The sequence below is a fragment of the Pongo pygmaeus genome, chromosome 4 (assembly GCF_028885625.2).
Source record: "Pongo pygmaeus isolate AG05252 chromosome 4, NHGRI_mPonPyg2-v2.0_pri, whole genome shotgun sequence".
Classification (NCBI taxonomy): domain Eukaryota; kingdom Metazoa; phylum Chordata; class Mammalia; order Primates; family Hominidae; genus Pongo; species Pongo pygmaeus.
The window spans coordinates 99,836,196-99,863,056 of record NC_072377.2 but is presented as its reverse complement, the minus strand read 5'-3'; the positions used below and the strand labels follow the sequence as shown (position 1 = coordinate 99,863,056).

At 37.3% G+C, this 26,861-nt stretch overlaps 1 protein-coding gene across 2 annotated transcripts in view; it reads left to right on the top strand.

Annotated features, from left to right (window-relative positions):
- Positions 1–26,861, top strand: part of ELL2 (elongation factor for RNA polymerase II 2) — a 74,202-nt gene that overhangs the window by 19,327 nt on the left and 28,014 nt on the right. The window contains exons 3-4 of one of the 2 annotated variants that reach the window (XM_054487802.2): positions 9,926–10,003; positions 22,579–22,700. In XM_054487802.2, coding sequence (XP_054343777.1) covers positions 9,926–10,003; positions 22,579–22,700 — 200 coding nt within the window. The remainder of the gene's footprint in view (positions 1–9,925; positions 10,004–22,578; positions 22,701–26,861) is intronic. The other variant, XM_054487803.2, reaches the window with a different exon arrangement.

Below are 26,861 nucleotides of genomic sequence, written 5' to 3'. Positions count from 1 at the left end.
ATATACAGAATAAACAAAGTTTTCTGTGTATTTTATTACTGCATTTAAAAGCGCAATAAATGATAATGCCTAATAAAATGGACTTATGAATTTTGTCTTTATGATAGATGATAAAGTTTACAGGAGTAGAATCAGTACTTTTAAATTATTACTATTAATATTTCATAGTAATAAAATAAATAGTAGACTCAATTATTCTTTTTGCTTCATTTAAATTAATATGTATTCTATATTTGCCTCTATATATGAGCTATAAAATGGAAATTTGTAATATCTGTAAATGGATTTTTAGAGCTATAGAGAAAACATAAGCTGAGGGAGGAAGATTCTTGATTATTGTAAATCTGCAGACTTCTGAATTTTTGTTATGTCACAAAATGCAAAAGTGTCAATTTAAATAAATAGTCTTTCTAACCTTTATAACTTGAAAACAGTTCAAGAGTCAGATTAATTACATCATTCAGCACAGACCAAGAGTACTTCTAAATGTGTTTTGTAATGCTTACTTGAAGGAGATGTTTGTGTGGATGTCAGAGTTTTGCTTCTACATGACAGCTTTACAATTAAGTCCTGTTTTTCCTCTTCAGTGACTAAGTGTTCATGAATTGGATCCTAATTGGAATAAGTATTCTTCTGAATTTTGTTGTATAGCTTTTTAGTAGGTAGTCATTAGCACATGCTGATTTTCTATTTGAGGGTTTAGTTCAGGTGTTTATTTAAGGCTTCTTGAGTTTTCCTGCAAATTTTAATGGCAGCAATAATATCTGAAGAGATGTGCCAGGGTCAGGCCTAATTCTACCAGCCCTGGAGGGCTCCATGGATTTTCACTAAAGGGTCATCTTGGGAGAAGAGGGCTAGAGGAAGAGTATAAGGTTTGAGCTGCATTTCTCTTACTAGGAGCAGTAGGGTTCTGGGGCTGATGCTTCCCTTAATTCTTTCTCCTGGGAAATGCAAGTAAAGGATATTTTCTAAGGAGGCATCAAGTTATGCCGAAACCCTAAATTATAGGGCACCAATATGTGCAGGCTTCCAAACTCTCCATTCTGACCCTTGCAGTTTTTAGCAGTCTAGGAGGGAGTATGGTTTTCTCTAGCATACTAGTTGCCCCTGGGCCCTAAGCAGCATTGCAAAGCAGGCAGTTTATATTTGAAACCTTAGACCACCTTTTCTAAATTTTCCTACCTATGTCCCCCTGTAGCTTTCCTGTCCCATGTGTCCAAGTGCCCTCAGTTTCTTTGCCTGCTCTACTTTCTCTTCCTACTTTATTCCTTGCCTTGGTATAGTTCACTGATGGAAGCAATTTAGATATAAATGACTGATGGGTTTAAATCTTAATGGGTGTTTGAATTTTAACAGATAAACTTTTTAACCCAAGCAAATGGTGATTGGATTTGGTAGAGTAGATGAAGAGTGGAGGTACCATAGACTGAGAGCTATAGGATGTTTGATCCTACCTTGCTTATTCTGTCTCAACCCCCAACTCTTTTCATTATTCTAACTGGGAACAAAATATATGGACTCAGCATTGTTTCAGAGCCTGCAGCTGCATTCCATCCACCCCTCCCCCCTTCTTTTTGCAGAGCTCTCCCTAGCTCTTTGGGACTTAGTAAAAACAAAGAGTCATTACTGGGGAGAGAGTGGGTTGGCACAGCCCACAGGGAAGACGCAGGGCCACCGATGTGAGGGTCTTCTGTACACTGCTCCTCTGTTTTTCTCAAGAGCCATGATAATTTAACGTTGCCTTGCTGATTGCTTTAAATCCTCTCTGAAGAAGTATGCTTACAGATTTTTTTCCTATGTGGAATATGTTTAGGGCTTTAAATTAATAGATTTAAATTTAAATTTTCCACAAAGGATACTTTTCCTTAATGAGAAATTTTATTTGTCTTTTTACATCAAATATGACTGAAAATGTACCTTAACTGTCATGATACTGTCATATATAGGCATATTTGAAGTATAACTAAGAATTGTTAAAATATCGTTTTAAAACTGAACATATTATGTTAAAATCATTTTCTGTTTCCCTGATGAGACTCACACTAAGCACTGCATGGTTATTGCTCTTCCTTGTTACTAATTATAAGATTTTTTTCCCTCAGTGATGTCTTTAGAAGGCCAGAATTTGGATCTTGACTGGTTAGCTTTTAAGCGTATTTGCTTTTGTGCCTGAACATGTTCTCTTAGGTTGAAGTTTTCTTCTAAATAAATGCAGACTGAAATATTAAAGTATAGCAATATGCTGCTAAAGAGTAGAAATTCTGAAAGTCATTGATTACCTGGATTTTTATTATCACAGTTGGGCAGCAGCCTTTGTAGTATTAAAAATATAAATTGTGACTTTCACTGTTCATTCTACCCCTGTTCCTTAATGGAAAAAGGTGCTCAGAAAATTAGATGGTCATTGAAGGCATTTTCTGGATTCAGAAAGATGAGGAAATATCTGTGGTAGCAGTTGATTCTCATTTCTAAACTCATGAATATCAGGAGGTGAATAAATCATCCAAAATTGCTTTGCTGATTCTGAAGAGTGTGAATCAACCAATTCTCACCGTTCTAATCTGTACCTAAGATACTTACAACTAAAGGTTTACTGGGATTATAAATCTCTCTAGAACAGCATATTTAAACAGAAATGGTAGCCGGTAGATTCACATGGGCTACTGCATTGTGATCTTCAAGTTACAACATTTAGAGGGGTATAATGGTATAATGCACCCAATTTCCAAAAGCAACATTTTTATTGTGAAGTAAGCTTTATAAAAATCAAGATAGTTCTATCTACTGATCTGGTACTGAAAATGTGGCAGATGAAAATTTTCCACAGAAGTGTTTCAGTACATTTTTAAAAACTAAACTCTATATTTGCATGCTTGTTGAAAGTTTCTTGTCTAAAGACACACAGTTAATAGAGGCAGAGCTGTAACAACAGTCTTGGTCTTCACACTGCTAGGGAGAAGTTCTTCCTGCCATACTGTAATAGCAGTTGTTACTGATGCAGTTATCAACTAACGTAATTGTTCTAAGCAATAAACTATACACAGGTAGCCTAATCAATGAATGTGTTAATAGGTTAATTTATTGTTCTGCTTTTTTCTTATTCACTGTGCAAACATTCTTTCATCCTTTAGTAGTGCCAAGTGCTTGTTATGTACTTTGTGTGAAAAGATGCAGGGATGGGCATGGCATGGGCTCCACCCTCAGAGAACACACAGTCTTAACAAATACATACAGACTAATACTTACAAAATAATTCATAATGTAGGATTCATCCAGAACCCTCCACTCAGAACTTCTATGGAAATGGGGGACTATCAGGAACGGGGCTTATATGTGTATTTTTCATTGGTATGAAATAGCCTTTTAAACAAGGGTTTTAGTAGATACAAAATGTCACATCTTGGCAATAGGTTTGTAAAATTCCAGAAGACCTATTTAAGAACTGTGTGTATGCATGTGCATACACACAAAGGTAAGTGTGTGGTATGTTATAATTAAGATAAAATCTGAAATGGCAAAGTTTTCAATAGTGAATAATTCCCACATCTGCTGGCATGTGGTAGCCGTACAGAGTGGACTTGCCTCAGGCCTCAGGGACTCATGTCCAGGGAGTGATTTCCCCAGGGCAGTGAGAAATAATGCTAACTTTGTCACAGTAAATGAGATTCTAGACCTCGGTATTAACTCAGTATTTGTTATGAGAATATTATTCTTAAATTCTTTCTAATTTAGTTGCTTACTTTCAGACTCAGCAATCCCAGAGGCTTTAGAAAATAGTTTTACATAACATAATTTTTAGAAATAATAAAATAATAATTATTTTTTGAGACAGGGTCTTGCTCTCCAGGATGGAGTGAAGTGGCACAATCATAGCTTACTGCAGCCTTGAACTCCTGGGCTCAAGCAATCCTCCCTCCTCAGCCTCCCAAGTAGCTAGGATTATAGATACACAGCCATGACTGGCTAATTTTTTGTTGTTGTTGTAGAGATGGGTCTCACTGTGTTGCCCAGGCTGGCCTCAAATTCCTGGCTTCAAGCAATCCTCCTGACTGGGCTTCCCAAAGACCTGGGATTACAGGTTTAAAGCACCATACCGGGCCTAATTTTTAGAAATCATGTTTAAGAATTTAAGAAGAGGACTGAAAATAGAAAATATTTTCTGTAAGTACCATGCAGTATCTCCTGTGAAACACTGAGTCACACACACTTTTCCCAGAATGAACAAGGAATAGCCAGCCAAACAAGTTCTAAATGTATGCCTTCTAAAAAGGCACAATGACCTTCCAAAGATGAAATTGGCATTTAACTGGTAACTTTAAAGGCTTGAATAGTGCTATAAAACTCTTTCAGTAGAGTCATTAAACAGAGGGTTGGATTTTTCTTCTCGTTTTTTTAATCCCCAAACTTAGCAAAGCCTTCAGAGATATTTTGTTAATTATTTATTTTACTTTGTGGGGGGTGTGGAGAAGATTGGGTTTGAAAAACTAAATTATACAGTATTTGAAGTTAGTAGGCAATTTCAACCCCCTTGAAAATGCTTCCTGCAGACTGTCCTTCCCTACCCTACTTGGTTCCTGGGGAAGCAAAGATAACTATCAGCTTGAAATACACAGCAAAGATAAAAATAAATCCCCAGCACTGCCATGCCTTCTTAGATAATATGCTGCCTTCCCTCCGACTTCTTTCCCTTGACGTTTTGGTTTGGCTAGCCCACTGGTTTTGCCAAGGGTTATGTTTAGTCAGTCGGCTCTGAATGTTGCCAACTAACAGCTATCTTGATACTCTTGGCTCTGAGTGTAATTAATACTAGAAGAATGTTAAAATTATATTTCTTTATAATGGTAGTTCTGTTTTAATTTTTTTAATATTACAGTGGTTAACATGCATAGATATCATCTAATACTTTTGCTGAATTACACCTCTTTAGCCACATGTTAATTTACTAAGGTGTTAATAAAATAATAAATTACCTAATTTTTTAAAAATTTTAGTTTTTATATACACACACATACAACACGTACACACACACTTTTTTTTTTTTTTTTTTGAGTCAGAGTCTCGCTCTGTCGCCCAGGCTGGAGTGCACATTTTTTAAAATCTCATTTTACCCAGGAGATGGGCTGCTCTGGAAACTGCATATTTTCTCACACAATAATTGAATCATACTTTGAAACTATTGTAAATTGACCAGAGGACCCGGTCTAGGTCATCCCTTGCCCTTGAAGAGCTCAGAATAGCAGAGGGTGGGAGGATAACTTTGATTGTATGTTTGTGGTGCCTGAGGAAACTATCTCAAAGTACTCACGGATCATACCCTTACACAGGCCCCACTGTGAGTTACAGCAAGACAAGCCCCCCAAAACATGAGCACAAACAGGGGTGCTCACCCTGCTCTGCCCTTCACCAAATGGCATCGCTTTGGAATGCAGCAGCTAGAGCTATAACTAATATCTGAAGCTACCACAATTGCCTTAAATTGTATTCTTAGCAATGAGTTAAGCTTACTGCCTTCACTTAGCAAACATTTGTCAGTACACGATGTGTACCAGGCACCATGATAGACAGGTAGACACTGTGTAGACAAGGTAAAATAGCCCGTTTGTATTCCTGACATTATCTGTTTGTCAATAAAATTTGTCACTAATTGGCTTTGCTTTTTTGTTTCCCACCAAAAACTGAACTTGTCGAATTGAGTTATTTATATTGCAGGCAGTGTCACTTTAATAGTACTCACGCTTATTTAAGCTTGGAAAATAATATTTTACCAATTCTATGATACTTTGTGGTCCCTTAAATTTAACCATCCCTTACTCTGTCACCTATGTTGGAGTGCAGTGGCTCCATCATAGCTCACTGCAGCCTACTGGGTAGCTGGGACTATAGGCACGCATTACCACACTCAGCTAATTTTTTAACTTTTTGAAGAGACACAGTCTCCCTATATTGCCCAGGCTGGTCTCCAACTCCTGGACTCAAGCGATCCTCCTGCCTCAGCCTCTCAAAGTGCTGGGATTACAGGGGTGATCTACCACCCAGCCCCACCTTCTTGAGGAGTTAGGTTTCACCTTGGAGATCAGTGCTTCTTATCTATAAAATTTCCCTGGAGAGCTATAATGAGGTTTGGAAACCTGGACTTAAAACAAATTTTTTTCCCCAGATTTTCTTAGGATAGCTCGATTCACTGTCATAACAATGTTTGAAGAATATACATATATATAGGTACGTATACATTCTCTTCTCAAAAGAAGCTTCGTGACTTCCATCAATTTCTGGGTAACCTCTGACCTCTCTAATGTGAGAAAACTACATCAGTAAATGAGTGGCCTTCAAATACATTTACAAATAATTCACAGGCAAAACTGTTTTACATCACATAGCTTTACACATATAGATGTAGACATTCACACAACTGAAACAAAAGTTCCACAACATAGTCTTTACCCTTAATTCATCAATTTACCCTGATATTTTCTATTCCATTCTGTTTCATTTAAAAAGAATCCTAGTCACAGTCCACTAAATTAATGCCATGACCTTCCAATGGGTCACAATCTATTATAGCTTACCAAACATGGTAGGAGATTATCAACTGTTTAAAAAATTTTAGCCGGGGAGTCATGTGGTCAGATTTGCATTTTAACATGCTTCTCCAATGGCTGCCTTGACTTAGTCATTCCTTATACATGGGATTCCTTACATATGGGAGGAGAAGAAGAAGAAGAGATAAGGATGGCTCTGTATTTATTACTTGAGCGTTTGGTTAGGTGGTGAGGCCATTATTCAAATCTGAAATAGATGAAAAGAGCAGGTTGAGACAGGAGACATGGGTGTGTTTGGTTTAGAACATGTTATCCATGAGGTGTTCAGGTTACACTCCAATCCTCATTCTATAAGAATGGAGCTGCCCAGGGGGTATTCCCATCGGAGAATTGGAACAAAAGGATTTTCAAAAAGCAACTCCAAAGGACATTTTCTTGGGTTTAGTTATACCTGGAACTTTAGTCGTAAGAAGAAAGAAAAGGTGCATTTACAGATGAAATTCTGATGTGAAGCCCTATTTAAAGAGTAATTTTTTTTCTAGCTGTTAAAGAATACTGGTTTACATATGAACACTGAAAGCATGACTATTGTTACTTTTAATTACTAACATTTAGAGAATTTGAAGCTCCTTTTGTTAAATTTTGCCCATATTAATTAAGAACAATGATAGGCTAATAGAGATTAAGTGTGGTATATTCATTTAGTGGAAGAGTATACAACAGTGAAAAGCAGTAACTTATAACTCTAAGCAGGCAGAAGAATACATACGGTATGATGCCGTTTTTATAAAGTTTAATAACAGGAATAATCAGACAATCTATTTGTAGGTTTACATATGTGATAAAATTATTAAAAACCAAAAAAGGGATGACAGTTATGAAAATGAGAACAGTGGTTACCCACGAAGGGAAAGGCAGGCAGAGGGAAAAGGAGAGGAGTATGGGTGGATGTGTTATTGCTCACATTCTAGTTCTTGAGTTTACAGGTTCTTATTATTACATTGAACTTCATAACTATCAAGTTATACTTATTTTGCAGAAACAAATATGTTAAAGTTGTTCTCATTATCATTAAAGATAATTTGTCATCTTTATGGGTTAAATAAGAAAAACCAGAACATGTTTCAATAGATGCCAAAAAGGCATTTTAAATCTGTATTTCCTAATTGTTCAAGAAACATAAAAGAAATTTTTGGAGATGCCAAGTTCAGATATGACAAGACTCTAAGGAGAAAAACTGGATATTAAAGGTTTAAAAAAACAAGAAACAAGTTGACAAGGAGAACAGAGAAGGCACGTCTTGTTATCTAGAGCTAGACACCAGCTAATATCTTGCTAGTCAACTACTTGATAGAGTTGCTTTGTCATCTATCAGTGGAGAAAGAAAGTTTTCTCTCTGTCTGTGATCTCCAGTGGAAAGAAGGTGCAGGCAGAGTTGCTGGTGTTATCAAGGGTGTGGGAGTAGAGGTTACTTTCCTTTCTGAGTTAACACTTGATGTTTTGGAGCAGTGGCATTGTAAAGTGTCCTAGGAAAAAGTCCAGTCTAGAAAGGACAGATTAGGGGAATGAAAAGCAGCAGTTGGTTGAATTTTAAACGATGAGGTTCTTAGGGGGCTTAGGGTAATAAAACTCAGAATGCAATAGCCAAGTGATTAAAGAACTAAATTGGGCCCACATCAGTAGATGGTTGGTACCTAAGCAGCCATAGGAAAAGGGCAGTTCTTTATAATACATGAAAAGCCTAGGGTTTAATAACCACTTAGTAAGTTATGTTATGGATATCTTATTTTAGAGTAAGAATATAAGGTATAGCCATATTTATGAAGGTAGTAATACTCTACTAATCAATACTTAGAAGTTTTTGTTATGACTAATCTGAATGCTTTTTAGTTTTTCCTTAATCTAGTCATGTTGGTAATTTATAAGTCAGTTTTCAGATTAGGAAGGAAGGTATTTGAGGGTGTTCCATTTCCACTGAATAGTAAGATGATGCTTACTTAGATTTCCACAGCTGTTTGAAAGCTCTGTATTTGGCTATAACGGAAAACTTTGTTAGGGATGCTTGATGTTTTGTGTTTTGTTTCTAAAGGAAGACAGTGTTTTGTTCCTTCTTTAGAAAACTTGAAGAATAGAATAGTGAGTCCAGGATTAATTTGGGATAAAGTCTTTTACTTCATAATTTCTGATTCTGTAAAAAAAAAAAATCTCTAACCTCTTTCAAGAATATTTAAGGTAATTGAGTCAAAGGGCAAGTATCAGTGATAACCTAAAATCTAGTTATTATTTTTATGCAGCCTTTATTGTTTTTCTGATTGAAAAACAAAGTGAATAAACATTTGTAAAGTGTATAAAATACATATAGGAATAAAGGTGAGTAATAAAAGGGTCCGTAATAGTGAAAAACAGTTTTATTCAATTTCTTTCTAGTCTTTTCTTCTTGCTCACACATACATTTTTAAAATTGCAGTCTTAGTGTGTTTATTGCTTTTTTATATTCCTTTTTTCATTTAGCATGTATCATGAGCATTTTCCTATGTTATTAAATAATACAAGTTGCTTTTAAATAGCTACCTAACATTTCATTTTATGGATGCACTATCATTTAGCCATTCTCCTATTACATGTATGGTTTCTGTATAACAATAATGGTATGATTAAAATCCGTGTGCATAAATTATTATTGCTATCTTTATTTCCTCAGGATAAATTCCTAGATATGGCATTTATTAGGTCAGAATACTTTTAAAATTTTCAATAACTGTCGCCAAATCATTTATCCCATCTGAATCCCCCACGGATAGATTCCTAGATATGGCATTTATTAGGTCAGAATACTTTTAAAATTTTCAATAACTGTCGCCAAATCATTTATCCCATCTGAATCCCCCACCCCCAGAAAGCTGCTGCTGCCTTATATTCCCACAGCTGTTCGAAAGTGCCAGTCACAAGGGGTTTTCCCCAGCCAATATTGGATACATGTTTTTTGAATTTCAAAATTAATCATTTGATAATGTTTAAAAACTGTTTGACAGTGTGATTTGTTTGATTATAATCTGACATGAGTAAAATACTGCAATGTTTTAAGATAGCGTGAAGTAACATCCAGTGCCTTGTTGTCTCCATCTGGTATTGCTAGAAGGAGTGGTTTTGAGTTTTTCATTCCTTTATACTATTCATGTTTTCTCCCAATATGGTGGGGAGAGTTTTTATTTTAGTAGTTCATGGACTCCCTTTGACAAAATTACTCTATTTCTCTAACTTTTAAAAATAATTATTCTATTTATATAACTTTTTACATACTGTATTTTGCTATTTTGACATTTTTCTTTACCATTGTTTGTGGTCATAATCATTTAGTGCTTTTGAATTTCTACCTTCATCTTTAGATGCCTGTCTTCTTAGAACATTGCAAACGTCTCACAAAGCCTAGCGGTATGGATCTCTTTTTTTCATGGAGCAATGCTGTGAGTTATTGGCCAGGGGATAAAATGTTTTACTACTTTATATAGTTTCATTATTTTAGAGGGACTCTGTGGTGTGTGGTTCTACCTCCTAGCAGAATTAAATAACTATCTAAAAGATAAGCAAGTTTTGTAATATTAGTTATTCAAATATAGTAATTGCCTTAATTACCCCTATGTAAACCTTTGCCCTTTTTTGCCAAAGTGTCTCTTTCTCTATGTGAAGGCATAGGTTTGATGGCTTTGCCAATAGCCTAACCATCCTTAGAAATCTTTTTGGTCCTATATTTCTTGCAATTATAAATCAGTCTATCTAAGAAACTTGACAGGCCCTCTTATTTACATCAGACATGCCAATCTCTTAGAAATCAGAACTGTAGTCTCTAATTTAGCTCTTGATGTGTTGTGCATATCAATAGCTTTATACATGTGAAATTAGAAATAGTTTTATTTTCTTTATAGGCTTGAAGAAAATTAACAAACAAATTTGACTTATGAAAACTAAATAGAAATAAATTTTATGGAGTAAACCAGACTGCCTCAGGAATGCATTTTCAGAGTAGATGTTCAGAAAGAGATTTATAAAAATTAAAATACTATATGTTTGGTTCATTTTTAGGGCTATTTATAGCTTGATACAAAAAAAAAAACACCCCCACAGACTTTAAAATACTGTTTGTATTTATGAAGATTGAATGCTTTAGAGTCATAAAGTTGTGATTCCCATGAGAACCCTTAATTCTATTTTCTTTGTTTCTTTGTTGTGCTGTAGCTAGTATCTGGGACTCTGGGAACTGAAAGCAGCATTTTTTTTTTTTTTTTTTTTTTTTATGGTTAGGGCACTTGGGAAGCAGTGTTTGCTACCCTTCTAGAGGGGCAGCAGGCATCTGTAATTTTTCAGCTTTCCATGGACACCTGTTTTAGCTGATTCATTCTCATACCTTATCTTTCTGTATTTTGAGTTTGAGACAGTTGGAAATATTGCTAGTTGTTTTCATTATTTGTTTATTTTTCCAGATACCTTATTTGGCTTCCATTTACACTAACACTTAAGCTTTGACCCAGAAGACGTAGCCCCTTATTTTTCTCTAAATTATGAAGATTCAGAATGAGTATAGTTAACTTTTGATTATCCGAAGAGCTTGTTACCAGAAATTACTTCAAAATCAAACATCTCATTATAGTAAGGAAGGCATATGTGTGTTAGAATCAAACAGGTCAGAATTGGAGTGGGGGCTCCCCAATATTGTCTTTGTATCAAAGCAAACATTTTTTGGCACTTACTGTGTACCGTGCCTTGTGCCAAACACCTTAGATGGGTTATCTCTAAACTTCATATCAGTCATATGAGGTGGGTAATATCATTATCTACATTTTACAAGTATGGAAACTGGGGATTACTGAGGTTATTTACCCAAGGTAACACAGATGGTAGATTCTGGAGCCAGAGTTGGAAACTGGGTAGTTGCTCCAGAGCCAATGATCTAGCATCCTAGATGTGGTCCATTAGGGCTCTCTCTTTTCATCTCTTTGTAAAAGCAAAGTTTTCACTTTCTTCTCAAACCATTGAGAGAGAAACAACTTGGAACTGGAAGTGCAAAGGGAGAATTCTAAAGAAAGCGTTTTAAAAAGGAGAAAGAACAAGAAAGCAGGACACCATTTCCTACCTTTGGTATTCTCCAAATAGTTGGCACCAATTCTCATAAAAAAAAAATGGCACAAAATGGTGCATATTTTTACACACACACTTTTGTAATGTTCATTTAAGATTTGACTACAGTTTAATTAATTAAAATGATATACCCCAAATATTGTATGTCTTGTTGCTGTTTCTCCTTCTTTAGCATAGACTGTGGTCTTGTGCCTTTGGTCCCCAGGGAGGACTTACCACAGTGGCTGCCTCAGCAATTCCAGTCTCTCATCATTCCTTCCTTAACCAGAGCATTTCTGAGTCTGTTTGTAATACATGTTGGGTTTCCCCGTAAGATTTGTTTTGAAAAAAGCATTCGGTAACTTGTAATACATGTTGGGTTTCCCCTTAAGATTTGTTTTGAAAAAAGCATTCGGTAACTTTACCCAAGAAAAGGCTCAAAAAAATTGAAAGCAGAGAATTAAGAGCTAAATATACTTCTAAATCTATATGGAAATATTCTGCAGACTTAACTATTGTTTGTCTTATTGGACTTACAAGTTTTCTTGGTGACATTGATTAGGTTGGGGTGAAACCATGTATTTTACAAAATCTAGGGCTTGGACTTTTTGAGACTTCTGTTAACCTTGAGGACTTGCAGGTGTCAAATACCAGTCTCTCCCTAGATTTACACAACTGCTGCTGACTGCAGTCATGAATTCTAAGCCCACGTACATTTGCCAGCAGTTCTTCCTGGCATAATGCAAAAGAACGTTGCTCAAGGCTCCAGGGTACAAGGAGAGGAGATTGGCAATGAATTGGAAGTTGCCATTCATATTTAAGATTTTTTTTCCTTGTAGAATTCAGGTTTGGGCTTTGTTTCTGAGAAACCATTTTTTAAAACAAAATTCTGCTTCCTACTTGACAAGAAGAATTACTAAACTTAGAATTATTTAGTATGGTTACATTCTAAATTCTTTAAAAATACAAAATGGTTTTAAAGAGGTTGGGTCATACTTTCAAATGGAATTTCGTGAAGCCGGAGTATTCGGCGAGTATTTTAATAAAGACGAAGAAACTTTTTAGAAAGAAAAATGTATAATATGAACTTAAGTCCCACAAACCCAGGAAGCCACTTGGCCTAGGCTTTGGGGCTAAACATAGCACAAGAGAGGTTAGAAACTTTCTCATCCTGACATTTGTACCACACAGCAGGCAGCTGTGTGGGGGTTTTTTTGTTTTTTGTTTTTTGTTTTTTTACCCTTCCTTTCATCTTGTAATTTATTTTTGCCTTCTCTGGGGAACCCTGGTTCTCAACAGATTCTTAAGTCATCTATTTCAAATCCATTTATAATTTTTTAGTATCCCTGACATAAGGCACCTTCTGAGTGAATTTAATCTAATTCTAAGTTTCTTCAGATAAATCTAACAAATATTTATTAGGTATCTACTCTACTGTGTTTCAAATATATATAAAAGTGGGTAAGACCGGCCGGGCGCAGTGGCTCACACCTGTAATCCCAGCACTTTGGAAGGCCAAGGTGGGCAGATTACGAGGTCAAGAGTTTGAGACAAGCCTGACCAACATGGTGAAACCATGTCTCTACTAAAAATACAAAAATTAGCCGGATGTGGTGGTGCAAACCTGTAATCCAAGCTACTCAGGAGGCTGAGGCAGGAGAATCGCTTGAACCCAGGCGGCGGAGGTTGCAGTGAGCCAAGATCGCGCCGCTGTGCTCCAGCCTGGGCGACAGAGCGAGACTCTGTCTCAAAAAAAAAAAAAAAAAAGTGAGTAAGACCATGGTCCTTGTCTCCAAATAACTCACAGTCTGGTGGGAGAGAAAGGCAAATAAATGAGTACTTAGCATATACAATGTAGTGAAGGCAGCAGTAGCGATGAGCGCCTGGAAGTGAGGGGACCATGGGGACTCAGAAAGCGGGCTTCTAAATGCACCTCACTGGGAAAGCAAAGGCTCCTGAGGGAAGGACTCCCAAGCTGAACTCACATTAAGTTAGCATGAGCTAAGGCAAGAAGTGGGGACACAGAGAAGCATGTTCCGGCACCCAACAAGCACGGTATTGCTGCTGGAACATGAAATACAAGGTGGAGATGAGGCCCAGTTAAACAGGTTTAGTAGCAAGAGTGCTGACAAGGAAACTTATATATACTATTAAGACTTAGCTTACATCTACTACTGGTAAGTAGTAGGAAGTCATGAAGAAATAAATGACCCTTGAGACTGACAGAGTCATATTGACATTTTGTAAGAATAGTTGTTGATAAAACTGAATGATTAGAGGATGGCAGCTGAATGATTAGATGACGGGATTGAGAACAGTTCAAAAATGGAGGCCGAAAGCCAAGTTGTCCAGGCAAAAGGTAATACTGAGTCAAAGCAGAGGAAAGAATATAGATTTAAGAAATGTTTCAGAAGGAAAAAGCAGTAAGTCTTACGATTATGTGGATGTTGAGGGGTGTGGAGTAGTGCGAGAGAGAGGAGTCAAATTTCACTCATCAGGATGCCAGTAATCTCAGCACTAAATGAATGATGGCTTATTAACTGGGCAATGTGGGAAGGTGGAAAGATTTAGGAACGAGATGATAATTTAGTTTATATCAGCTTTGTATATTTAAATTTTGGAAGGGACTGGTTAATAAAACAAAAATGAAATGCAGCTTTATGATAAGTTGCTGAACCCAATGGGAGGTTTTAGTTTTTGCCACCAAAGAAGAACTTGTGGCTTAGCCCAGCCATGACTGCATTTTGAAGAAACTATTTAGATTTTCTCGATGGCTGTCTCACTTCTCTTTCAAAACCACTTTGGCACTTGGTTCAACTTTGCATTCATTTTTAAACAAAGTTTCTGTTCTCGCATGCTCCATAGTCTGTATACCTTTTCCCTGATGCAATATCTCTAGTACTAATCTGCTATTTCCATCTTTCCTCTGCCAGTAACTGTCATCACCCCTTTTTTCGTGGAAATACCCAACTACCAAACAACACACTCAGACACCTGGGTTCTTCTAGATACTTTTTAGCCATGAAGCTACAAAAATGAATCATAAGAAAACTCCCTTTGAAGCCCCTTTTTAGCTGACGAAACCAACATTGGTCAGTTGTACAGTATTTAAAAATAAGAAGTACACTTAACCAGTTAATGGATTCATTTACATTAAGGTGCTCATTATCACATTCAAAGTAAAATATATGTACATATATATGTGTATATATATGTCTATATGTACACATACACATACTGAAACAATTCCATTCTTCCAGGCAAAATATCCTGGAGTCATCCTTGATTTCTCCCCTTCATTTCTTATATTTAATATGTCTAGGAATCCTGCTGCCTGTACCTGCAAAATACATCCCAAATCCATCCATTTCTCCCTGTCCTGGTCCTAGGCATCATTATCTCGTTCCTGGACTTTTATACATATGTGCCACAATGGCAGGAATCTTTGTCAGTTTTATTCACTACTATGTCATAGAAACCTAAACAGTGCCTAGCACAGTAGTACTCAGTTAATATGTGTGGAATAAGTGAATTAAATGAAAGAATCAATTAATCCATGTCATCTTACCAGACACACTAACATTTAGAAGGCTAGTTTCATATTAATAGAGAAGCCATATTAAGAGAGCCAAAAATTACTCAAGGTAGTTTTTTGTAATTTCAGTTATATAGCAACTGAGTGTATTGGGTGTATTTGATTTTTAAAAACTACTACTTTACTTCCATCGATGTTATTGTGTATTTGTAATTAAAATTGGTTTTGAAATGTTGCCATTGATGATATTTTCTCCAAAATGGTCATAAATTTAAAAGAATACATTAGGGATGAGAATGCAGTTCTCAGGAATTATTTTTCTAATAAGACTATATCCTACGGAAATAAGAGAAATAGGAAACCTCAGTATTAGGCTGCTCTACTCTTTAATCCAGAACTAGAAATTTTAATACTGGATCCAGGGGAACCATGTGAAAAATAACAAGGAAAGCAATTTCACCTTACTTTTTCCTTGCTTAATATACATCTTGCTAAAGAGGAACAATGGAAGGAAATAAATGGACTTATTTTTCCTGAATTATTTATTAATTATAATTCCTGAATTATTGTTATATGACCTGAATTTTGGGGATAACTGCCAATATTTCTCTTTGTGCTAGAAAAATTTGGCATTTTGCACTACTCTCCTCAGTAAAATAGCTATCATATGGAAATTTCAGATGGCTCTAATATGTGTTGGATCCTCTCTGCCCCCTGCCCTTCCCTGTCAGTAGGAATATTTAGCTCTTATTGATTTCTCTAATACTTAACTTTTTCTATTGCCAGTGAAGGCTACCCTCCCCTTCCTACTCCTCCACCCTTCAGCATTGGTTTGCACATCTGGGCTGATCTGAGAGGCTTTTTTTTTTTCTCCCCTCAACCCATAATGTTTGGGCCTAAAGTCATAACTGCAGGTCTAGATTTAAAAATAGCATATGTGGCTTTCAGGTTGAGGTTTCTATTTTCTGTTCTGATTCTAGATTATTCTGTCCCTAAACTGTGGAACCTGAATAGTACATGCAAATATATTTCTCTAGCTTAAATTATATTTTCTAGATTTTAAGGAAATCACAGAATCAAGAGTCTAGAAATAATTTGAGAACAACAGAGAATTCTAATGTTTAAATGTTTGCAGTAAGTTTGTATCTAAGCTAATATATACAGTCTATATATAGTCAAATAATAGATATTAGATAAAATTAAGAGATGGACTGGCTTCCTGGGATGCTGGAGGGGAGGTGGGTTCTGAGGCCATACAAATTGGGAAACTATTCAGTATGAGAGGACCCACAGCAAAGAAAGTTATTTTGTTTAACTTGGCATTTCCTAAATTTATTTGAGGAAAGAACCCCTCTTTCACATAGGGAAACTTTTCAGCATGCTTCGGAAATGGCTGGTGGAAAGCAAGCAAACACTTCAGTTCTAGGCCTGGCTCAGGCATTAATCCACCTTTTCATTTAACAAATATGCATTGAGTGACTACTTTGTGCCACGCACCGCTTGAGGTGCTGACAATATATTCAGGGAACACAACAGACAAAAGCCTCTGTCCTTGCAGAGCTTATATTCTAGTGGAGGGGGAAAGACTATAAACATAATATGCTAGTATTACAAGGTAATGAGTGTTTCAGACAGCCATGGAGCAGGCTCGGATTTGTAGTACAGGGATTGTCAATTTAAATAGGGCTCTAACTTGAACAAATCACTAAGCCTCATTGTCCCTAATCTATAAAAAAGAAATTATAGATGATCTTGGCCCACTCAGCTATATGAGTCCACTTTAACACCAGGAATTGTCATATCAAACCATAGTACTGCTGGTTCATTGAGCATTTACAATCACCTTATCAGAAAAGGTGTCTGTCAAACAAGAGTTCTGTAAGTTTGAATGTTTTGCAATCCCACAGAAGAACAAAACGCTTAAATAAATGAAGAAAACCGTTGCTGGTTCTATTTTTAATCTAATGTATACCTCAATCCAATATTGAGTAGAAAGTATTTGACTCAAGGACAGGAAACCTGCAGTAAAGGTACCAACAGCTTTTCAGCAGATGTTAGCATTCACATAAGAGAAAGTTGCAGCAGTGTGCACATTGTGCTTCTGCCCTAGATCCTTATGTAAATAGGACGTCCGTGACTTGGTGTTGAAATGACCTTTCAGGCAGTATTCTGTTGCCACATGCCTGAGCTTGTATCCCAGAGTAATTAGACGTTTTGACTTACACATCTTGGTATACAGTGTTTATGCTAATTATAAATGTCTGAAAGTTTCCTGAAACTTTTTCTTTGTAGCTTTTTATCGAAGACAGACAGGAGGTTGGGAGGAGGGTTGTGGATTGTGGTCCTAAGCCTTTGATTTTCAGTCTCTCATTTTTGGAATGAAAATTAAAATCTGCTTTTCCAGTTGCTGAGACATGGTGGTATATTTTTATATTCTTCATCTTGAACAAGAAACTGTTTGGAACCACAGCATTTTAATACTTTTTAAATAATATTTTATTCTTAAGGCATTTAGCTAAAAATTCAAGATTATGAGTCCCTAAATAAAAAGTTGTTCCCAACTGACCTGTAGGAATAGCTTAAAATACTAAAATTAAAATGGAGAAGTTTCTATCTCACAAAGGAATGGTCTTCCAAAAATATTGTTTCAAAATCAGACGTCAAAACTTATTTCCTGTGGTGATTACCTCAGTCCTCAAAGCTGACCCTAGGTCTACCAGTAGCAGTCAGTACATTTTCACTTCCTCCTCCTCGTATTTCATGAACCTGAAGGCTAGTTTTTAAGAAAATGCTTTATAACCTTTTTGGAAAAAAGAACTGTCTAGATACACAATGGAATAGGCTCCTGCATATCAGAGGGGACTGATGCATATCCACAGGTTCCTCTGAAACTCTGCCTGAATGGCTTTAGAAGATTAGACAAGGTCTCAGACCCACCCTAGCTCTGGCCTTCAACAATCCCACAGGTTCTGGTCTGCTCTGAAGTTGCCATAGTTTAGTTCTAAAGCTTCACTCTCACCAACCTGCCCTAATTGTCATATATTACCTGCTCTTTCCAATAAGTCTCCTGCTTCCTGTCCATTGGCCAAATTGTTACACAGCCTTACCAGCCATAAACATAAGTGCTACCTTATATACCCATTTCATTCTTAAGAGTATACTTGGATATTGATACAATTAACTTTGTGTCTAATTAATATATCTTCAAGAAATTAGATGCATTAAGTCTACAAACCCTTTTGAAATTTTAAGGATGTAAAATTTGCCTGAAAACATCTTGCTCTTGAAAAGCTTCAGATTAGCTCAGACCATACCATCTGCATTGATGCTGCTCTGAAACTACCAAGAAAAGGCAATGTAGAACTCTGATTGGCCTGGGCTTCATGTCCCTCTGTTCCCTAACCTCTAAGCTCCACTTCAGCTCCATAGCTGCAAAGAAACTCATGACATGCATCAAGAGTCACCCTTTGGTCCCAAAGTGAACACTATTTGCCCTGATGCCTGCCCCTGCCCTGTCTGCATACTGCTCAAATATACCCATAGTGTTACACGTGGGTAGGAGAGACTGTTGAGAAGTTCTGCTATCAGAGGTGAGGACAGAGGTGGTTTGTTACTGATCTTTAGCAGTCTGAAAATCTTATCATTGTGTGTGGCATATGGTAAGAACAAGGAAAAATGGTAGGGATTAAAAGCACTCTGCAGATAAGTTACTCTGTATTTCTTTTTTTTTTCACTTTATTTTTTATTTTTATAGAGATAGGGTCTCACTATGTTGCCCAGGCTGGTCTTGAACTCCCAGGCTCAAGTGATCCTCCCACCTCAGCCTCCCAGAGTGCTGGGATAACAGGTGTAAGTCACCACACCCAGCCTCTGATTTCTTTTCTAAGGGGATGACCTATTTCTGTTTATAATCCAAAATTTCTCAGCCTTGGCCCTACTGATATTTTGTACTGCGTAATTGGAGGGAATGTCCTGTGCAGTGTAGGGTGTTTGGCAGTATCTCTGGCCTCCCACTACATGCCAATAGCACCCTCCCAGACCAAATGTCCTCTGGGGGACAAAATTGCCCCTTGTTAAGAACCACTGTTTTAATCTATGTGTAACACAAATTTCAAAACACTTTGGTGAGTACATAGCATGGATTATGATTTTTTAAAAACTTTGTTTCTTTTTAAGCTGATTCTATTCTAGTCATGATCATATTTTTTAAATCTGTAGCTTTTTTCCTACTGAAGAGACTTTTAAAAAACAAGAATATGAAAGTCTTCTGTGTCCACCATCAGGCCAAACTATAATGCTTTAAGAGAAAAAAATGCATAGAAAGATAATTATTTTACCTTAAAAAGTATAAATGTTACTTAAGAAGTTAGGATTGGGTGGTTTGGAGAATGAGAAAGGAAAAAGCTACATTTAAGTAACAAAGGTTTGTTAAGAGCTTTCTGTAACACTCTGTTTAGTGGACATTTGAACTAAAGGTCTCCAGCCATTAAGTTAAAAGTTTTCACTAAAAGAACACTGCACATTTGCAGAATTTGAGTACAGACTCTAATCACTCTGGAAAAATAGGGGGAAAAAACTGTACAATTCAAGCTTTTAAAAATGCAATTTAGGCCGGGCGCAGTGGCTCACGCCTGTAATCCCAGCACTTTGGGAGGCCAAGGCCGGCGGATCACGAGGTCAGGAGATCGAGACCATCCGGGCTAGCACAGTGAAACCCTGTGTCTACTAAAAATACAAAAAATTAGCCGGGCGTGGTGGCGGGCGCCTGTAGTCCCAGCTGCTTGGGAGGCTGAGGCAGGAGAATGGTGGGAACTGGGAGGCGGAGCTTGCAGTGAGTTGAGATTATGCCACTGCACTCCAGCCTGGGCGACAGAGAGATTACATCTCAAAAAAAAAAATGCAGTTTAGAGTCTACCAGATAGGATGGTCTTACATTCTATGATAGGTATGGAAGTACTGCTATATTCCCAAACCTGAGCTATGCAGTAGGGAAAACTTTAGATCTAAACCAAAGCTGGAGCCTCATAGGAAGATGAATTATCATATGGAGATGAGACCTCTTTAAAACCACTTTAAAAATTTCTCCAACTAGGTTCTGCAGATCTAGATGAAGGGTTAGGGGAGAAGATGGATGGAAGTTAAATGAGTCATGCCTAGGGAGGGGATTTCATTCAGGTGTCCACACCTTTCTTACCTATCTAGGCATATCCCTTCTCTGTCAGCAGAACCCTGCTCTTCCCAGAAAAACAAAAGCAGACATTAGTGAGTACTGTTATACCAGTATGCAGGTAGCCTTATGTTCCCTTGTGCCTGACGCAAGCATTCCTTTGGCTCCTGTTTGCCTCTACTGCTGTAGGATTAAGAAGTTGCCAATATATGTATGCCAACTAGGCGCTGAGTGTGCACACCCAGTAAGACAGCCTGATGAGTACCTACCTACAGAGTAAATTAAGACTTGTTCACAAAGTTACAGCACTTTAGAACTGGGGAAAGTTTTGGGAATTAAAGAGTAACGTTAGGGCCCTCAAAAGATATTTATAAAATAGATAAAAACACAGAAACTTGTGCCAAGAGTTGTCTCTAATTTCAAGTAGGGAGTCAAAGATAGTTTAAATTCATGGATGATGGAGGCTCTATGGAGTATTATCTATCTATAGTATCTTTGGTGAAATTTGACTTTTTAAAGCTCTACACAAGTCGTCTGAATCTCCTTTCAAAAAACATTTTTCTTTGACTTATTTCTTCTTGTTCATTTATTCCTTCAACAAATATTTATTATATGTCTACTATGTGCCAGATACTACAATTGTCTCCCTTCTTACCTTTTTTTCTTTTTACCTTTTTCCAGGGTTGGGAGGAAGGGAAGGCAGGAATTGGTGGCTGCAGTTCTTTCCTATAGGTCAAGGTTTGGGAGACTTTTAGATTGAGCAAGTCAGTGGTTGCAGGTTGTCTTGCAGGGCAGAGCAAAGGCAGTAATCATACATGGCTGTGCCCATGCCTGTGCCCATTCATGAGTGTGAGTGCATACACACTAAGCAGCAAGTTAGTGCTGAGTCTTCATCTTATAATGGAAAGGACAGATTTTTTGGAGAATGAGGATTATAAAACACTTTTCCCTTCCCTACTTGTCTGCTAAATTACTAAGACTGTATGTTTGGGAGCTGAAGTTTGGTTAAGTCATATTTTACATTCTTGCCAACTAATCCTTTTTTTTTAATTATCACCTAACACCATGCAGACCCAAGGGAGGAAAGGTTTCAGACACTAGGAAGAGTGGAGCAGTTGAAGGACAGAAGATTCCAATTGTACACACCTTTTTTGAGCCCCTACTACGTATCAGGCAATGTGGCCAATGCAGGATCTCAGTGGTCTTTAACAACTCTGTCCCTTTGCTCCTGGGACTTCCCATATAGTAGGGAAGCCAGCCCTTGAACGAGAGTGTAGAAAATACATTTGCCTGTGGTGAAAACCCCGTCTCTACTAAAAATATAAAAAAATTAGCTGAGCGTAGTGGTGGGCACCTATAATCCCAGCTACTCAGGAGGCTGAGGCAGAGAATTGCTTGAACCAGGGAGGTGGAGGTTGCAGTGAGCCAAGATCGCGCCACTGCAGTCCAGCCTAGGCAACACAGCGAAGACTCCATCTCAAAAATAAATAAATAAATATTAAAAATTTAAAAATAAAAATAACAACAACAACAAAGAAAATACATCTGCCTGTTCCACAGTGTTTCCTGGGGCTTAGCCTAGGAGTGACCTACAGAATCATCTCTGTAGGCTGCAGATCCTGTTTCTGTAAACATGAGGATGTATAATGGCATCTTAGGGCAGCAGTTTTTACCTGTGAATGTAATTATGGCATTAACCTTATGCTGTTACTCTTGTTCAAAAATACTACTCCAAGAAGCAAGAATTAAAATGAAATGTGTTTTTTTATTATAAGAGCCAAAGATTCGGATATGGACTCTATCTCAGAGATTGCTTCAATATCTAGAAGCTATTTAGAAGGAGGTCATGTAAGCCAAAGACAAAACTTGTATAGCTCAAAAGAGAAAGAGCTTTTTACAGATTCACTAATAACTCTTTCATATGAACTGTAACCATTTGCTACTTTGAAATGAAAAGGGTTCCTCTTAGAAACTAATAGAAACTATTGAGCGGAAGTGATTACTGACACTTAAAGGTAGAAAATGGAAATAAGAATCTGGTAAGTTATAGGCATGTTTGCCAGATTCCTTGAATTGTTTGGTCATTTAAATGCTGTGAGGATGTATATATCAAAAGGGCTTAGGTCTAAAATGATTTTCACTAGAAAAACCAGTAAGTCAGTCTTAAGACTTTTCTATGGCAAATTTATAATTTGAGGTGTTTCTCTCTTTTCCCCTCATTTTAGCTTGTCAAAATTCCCAAAAATGATCCCCTCAATGAAGTTCATAACTTTAACTTTTATTTGTCAAATGTGGGCAAAGACAACCCTCAGGGCAGCTTTGACTGCATCCAGCAAACATTCTCCAGGTAAGTACTTTTCAAGGTACACCGAAGGGGAAAAATTTTTTATTTAAGAGGGTTTTAGAAAATTAAACAATAAAATACATAGTAGTCATCCATAAACGTGTATTAAATTGAATTACAGAGCTCATTTATTTATCTGAAAAATATTAAGCACCTACTGTGTAATAGAAATTTCATTTGTAATGGGGATATAATCACAACAGTTCAAAGATTTTTGGCCTAATGGGGCTTTTAAGGTACAGAAGATATTTTTTAACCTATAAAAATGCAGTTTTTAAAAACTAAAGGCAATTTGAGGATTTTTTTAGAAATATTTAATTCATTGAATTTAAGCAAGAATCTTATAGCATATTTGAGGCTCATACTCCAGGGTAAAGAAGTTAAAAATATCCATCTTGCATGTTGCCTTCCTTCTTCCCTGTTCAAGCCATGTTCTAAGGTAGAAGGTAGATTTTTAAACATCTTTATTCTACAGCTGCATGGAAACTAGAAGTTGACCCAGTAAAGCAGTCTCTTCTTCTTCTTAAAAAAAAAGAAAAAATAAAAAAAGGAGGGAGGAAGACAAGAATATACACACCCACACCCTAGGGTACCATGGAACGCTTATCTACTTAGATCCTCTGTAAACAATAAGCCACTTGTTTCACTCTTCATTGCTTTGGTTGTTTCTGATTAAAGAATAGGCCCTTGAGCAGAAGGAGTTTGTTCTGCCCCTGGATATAGACAAGGGAGGTTAGGGTCTCTCTCATTTCCTCCTCATGTAAGGCTTTGACATTAGCCCCAAGTACCCTAGACCAGCGTATCTCTGTGACTTATCTGTGCAGCACTTGAAACTATGTAAGTACTTGCTCAATGTGGGGGAAAAGAAGAAGCAAAGTTATGTTTCCAGCAGGTACAGGAGGCAGAGATACAAAATAAGACACTGACAGAGTTTTACCTTTATCCTCCCATTTAAGGTGACTAAGTAACTTTTTGTTATTTAATCTGTCATTTTCCCCGAGGATATATTCATGTTGCTTTCTGAAAATTACCCACCTTCAAACTTAAATGTTTTGGCATAAATTGCTATATTGTAGATTATATGGACTTTTCTGTGCTGTCCACTGTGATGGCCACTGGCCACATTGGCTATTTACATTTCAACTGATAAAAAATTAAATAAAATTTAAAACGTCGTTGCACATTCACACTAACTAACCACATTTTATGGTCTCAGTAGCTACCTGTTACTATCATAGTAGACAGCACAGTTATATAACATTTTCACTCTTGCAAAATGTTCTATTGATCAGCACTATGACAGATTATGGAATCACCAAGTATAAGGGTCCTTAGTGATTGTGTGAGTCAATCCCTTCATTTCACAGGTGATTTATCCAGAGTTATGTAGCTGGTTAGTTAGTGGCTAGGCTAAATGAGAACTGAGTTCTTCTAATTCCCACCCCAGTATTCTTTACACACAACATGGTACACTAATTTTTAATTGTGGTGCTTGTCTCTAGATTGTTGTTTGATATCAAAATGTGAGCACATTTTGATATCAAATTGAACAATATCCCCTTAGGAATTTTATTAAGGAGCTTAATCCTCTCTTCAAAAGCATTCATATCATTGTAAGTAATATGGCTTTACTCTTACATTATATATACCCTGTGTGGTTATTCTACCTTCCTTGTTTGGAAAAGGATTTAAGGTCACTTACAAAACTATATATGATGCAGTAAGAGAATAGAAACACTTATTGTGAGAATACTGGGGCAAATGTATCCGCTCTGTATAATCCAAGGTGCTTTATAAAATGAGGTAGTAAGGGTATAAATTGAAGCCTGCCACTAGGAAAACAAAAGCACTAGCTTTTGTTCTTAGGCTTTCACTTCGCAGTCTGGCAAGCTGACCTGTCCATAATCTGGCTCCACCTTTTCCATTCAATTTAATTTCCATTTTCCTTATGGATCTTTTCTCTCTAACCACAGTGCATGCTCTTCAAGGTCAGAGGCTTTCTTATGCCCTTTTTCTAATTTCACAGTGCTGACTGAGCTCAAAATACATGCTTATTGACTCAACCTGGAGATAAAAGGGTAAAAACAGATGCTCAGTAAATAAATGTTCAACAAATACAAATTAACTAGTCTTCTTATCTATATTTTTAAACTTCCTTGATTCTCACTTTTCTCATATATAAAATGAAATCAATCTCACAGTCAAAATTGCCTTTCAAAAATTCCTTAAATCTACCCATTTTCAGGCTTAGTGAAAAATATATAGTCTGGGACCTATAGTGTATAATAATGCACACTTAAGCGAAGGAAATGGTGAGCTAGGCTAGAGAAAGACTAAGGGAGCATTTATATACATTTGTCTAAAATATTTAAACTTTCAGGGTAATTCGGTTGAGAAGGGATGAGTGAAGAATTCTAGAGAGTACCTTCTTGCCTACAGGGTTTAGCTCCGTTTGTTTTGCATAAAGATCTGTTTTCTGACTTTGCATGAGTGGCAGTGTGTTCAGCTTATTCTCACTATGTAAATTACTTAGTAAATAATAGGAAGAGATGTTGAAATACAAACTTTCTGCCACCAGACCTTCACTCTGTTGCTGTCATTTTCTCCCACTCTCCCCGCTCTTTCCCACTTCCTCTGAGGATTACCTTCTCTTCTCTCAGCATTCCTTTCTCAGTGGTTTTTTTTTTCCTTTGGCGTGCAAACGTGCTCAAGTCTGTCTTATTAAAAAAGAAAATAAAAAACAAAAACAACCTCTCATACATTCACTTCTCAACCCAAAGTCTGGCTTCAGTGCCCACCATTCCACTGAAACTGCTTCCCCAAGGGAGCTGTGACCTCCCTGCCCCCAAAATCCACTGGATGTGTTATTGGTTCCTTATTATTCTGGACTTGTTGCCAGTGTTGCACACTGTTGACCACTCTCTCCTGCTTGTAGCGTCTGTTCCAGTGGCTTACATTACACAGTACTCTTCTGGTTTCCTTCCTACCTCTGTAGCTGTGGCTTTTCAGTCTCGTGGTCTTCTTTTCTTCCTTTTGCTTAAATACTAGTGTTCTTCACAGTTGGTTCCCTCCTGAGACCCCTTTTCTCCTCATTCCTTCAAGGTCACCATCTCCAACACTGAACTTATGTTCTTTCTCCCAGTCCTATCTCCGAACCTGTCCTTCGTCTTGTGTTCAGTGTTTCAGTACATAGCAGCTTCCATATACCTCGTGACCTGGGCATGATCTTTAACTTTTTTCCCCCACCTCTCTCTGACTGCGGCCACCTTTTGTCAGTTCCACTTCCTCACTATCTCTGGAAGCTGTGTACTATTCTACACTCTCACTGCCCTACTCTGGTTCATGCCATCACTGCTTGCCTGTAATCCTTCAGTAGCATCCTAACTGGCCTCTCTTCTTTCCTTCTGGTGTCCCCCTTCCTCTCAATCTGTCCTCCATCCAGATTGAGCTTTCTGCAATACAAATGAGTTATTTTCTCTCCCCTGATTTCAGCCTCTCGTTATCCTTTGGATAAGGTCCAAAATCTGTAACACATGACCCTCAGAGCCCTTTGTGATGTATTTCTCATTCCCTCTTCAGCTTCAGCTGTAATTGTCCTTCCCAACTTTCTTTGGACAATTTGAAAACCTTCTTTTTGCTCTTCCTGGGCCTGCACAGATTAGTTGTCCTCCCTGAACACTTTCATTCTTCTTCCTCCTTGTCCAGTCATCTTTCTAGATCACCTCAGGCATCACCTCCTCTGGGAAGTCCAGGTGAGATTACCTTTCTGGGAGTCCTCTGCTCCCTGGAATTTGTCACACTGTGTTATGATTTCCAGTTTGCCCATCCTTGTCACCCATTAGTTCCTTGAAGGAGGGACCACAACTGTTAGTTCTTGTCACAACCTCTCTGCTTCACACATGGCTAGGCATGCAGTCCCTGCCCAATAAATATTTATGAGATGAATTAACTGGTTTTTTTTGTGTGTGTTTTTCTTAAATAGCATTTGTAAAGACAGTTATTAGCAATTTATAAAGATTTTATCAGCCAGGTGCGGTGGCTCACACCTGTAATCCCAGCACTTTGGGAGGCCAAGGCGAGTGTTCATGAGGTCAAGAGATCAAGACCATCCTGGCCAACACGGTGAAACCCTGTCTCTACTAAAAATACAAAAATTAGCTGGGC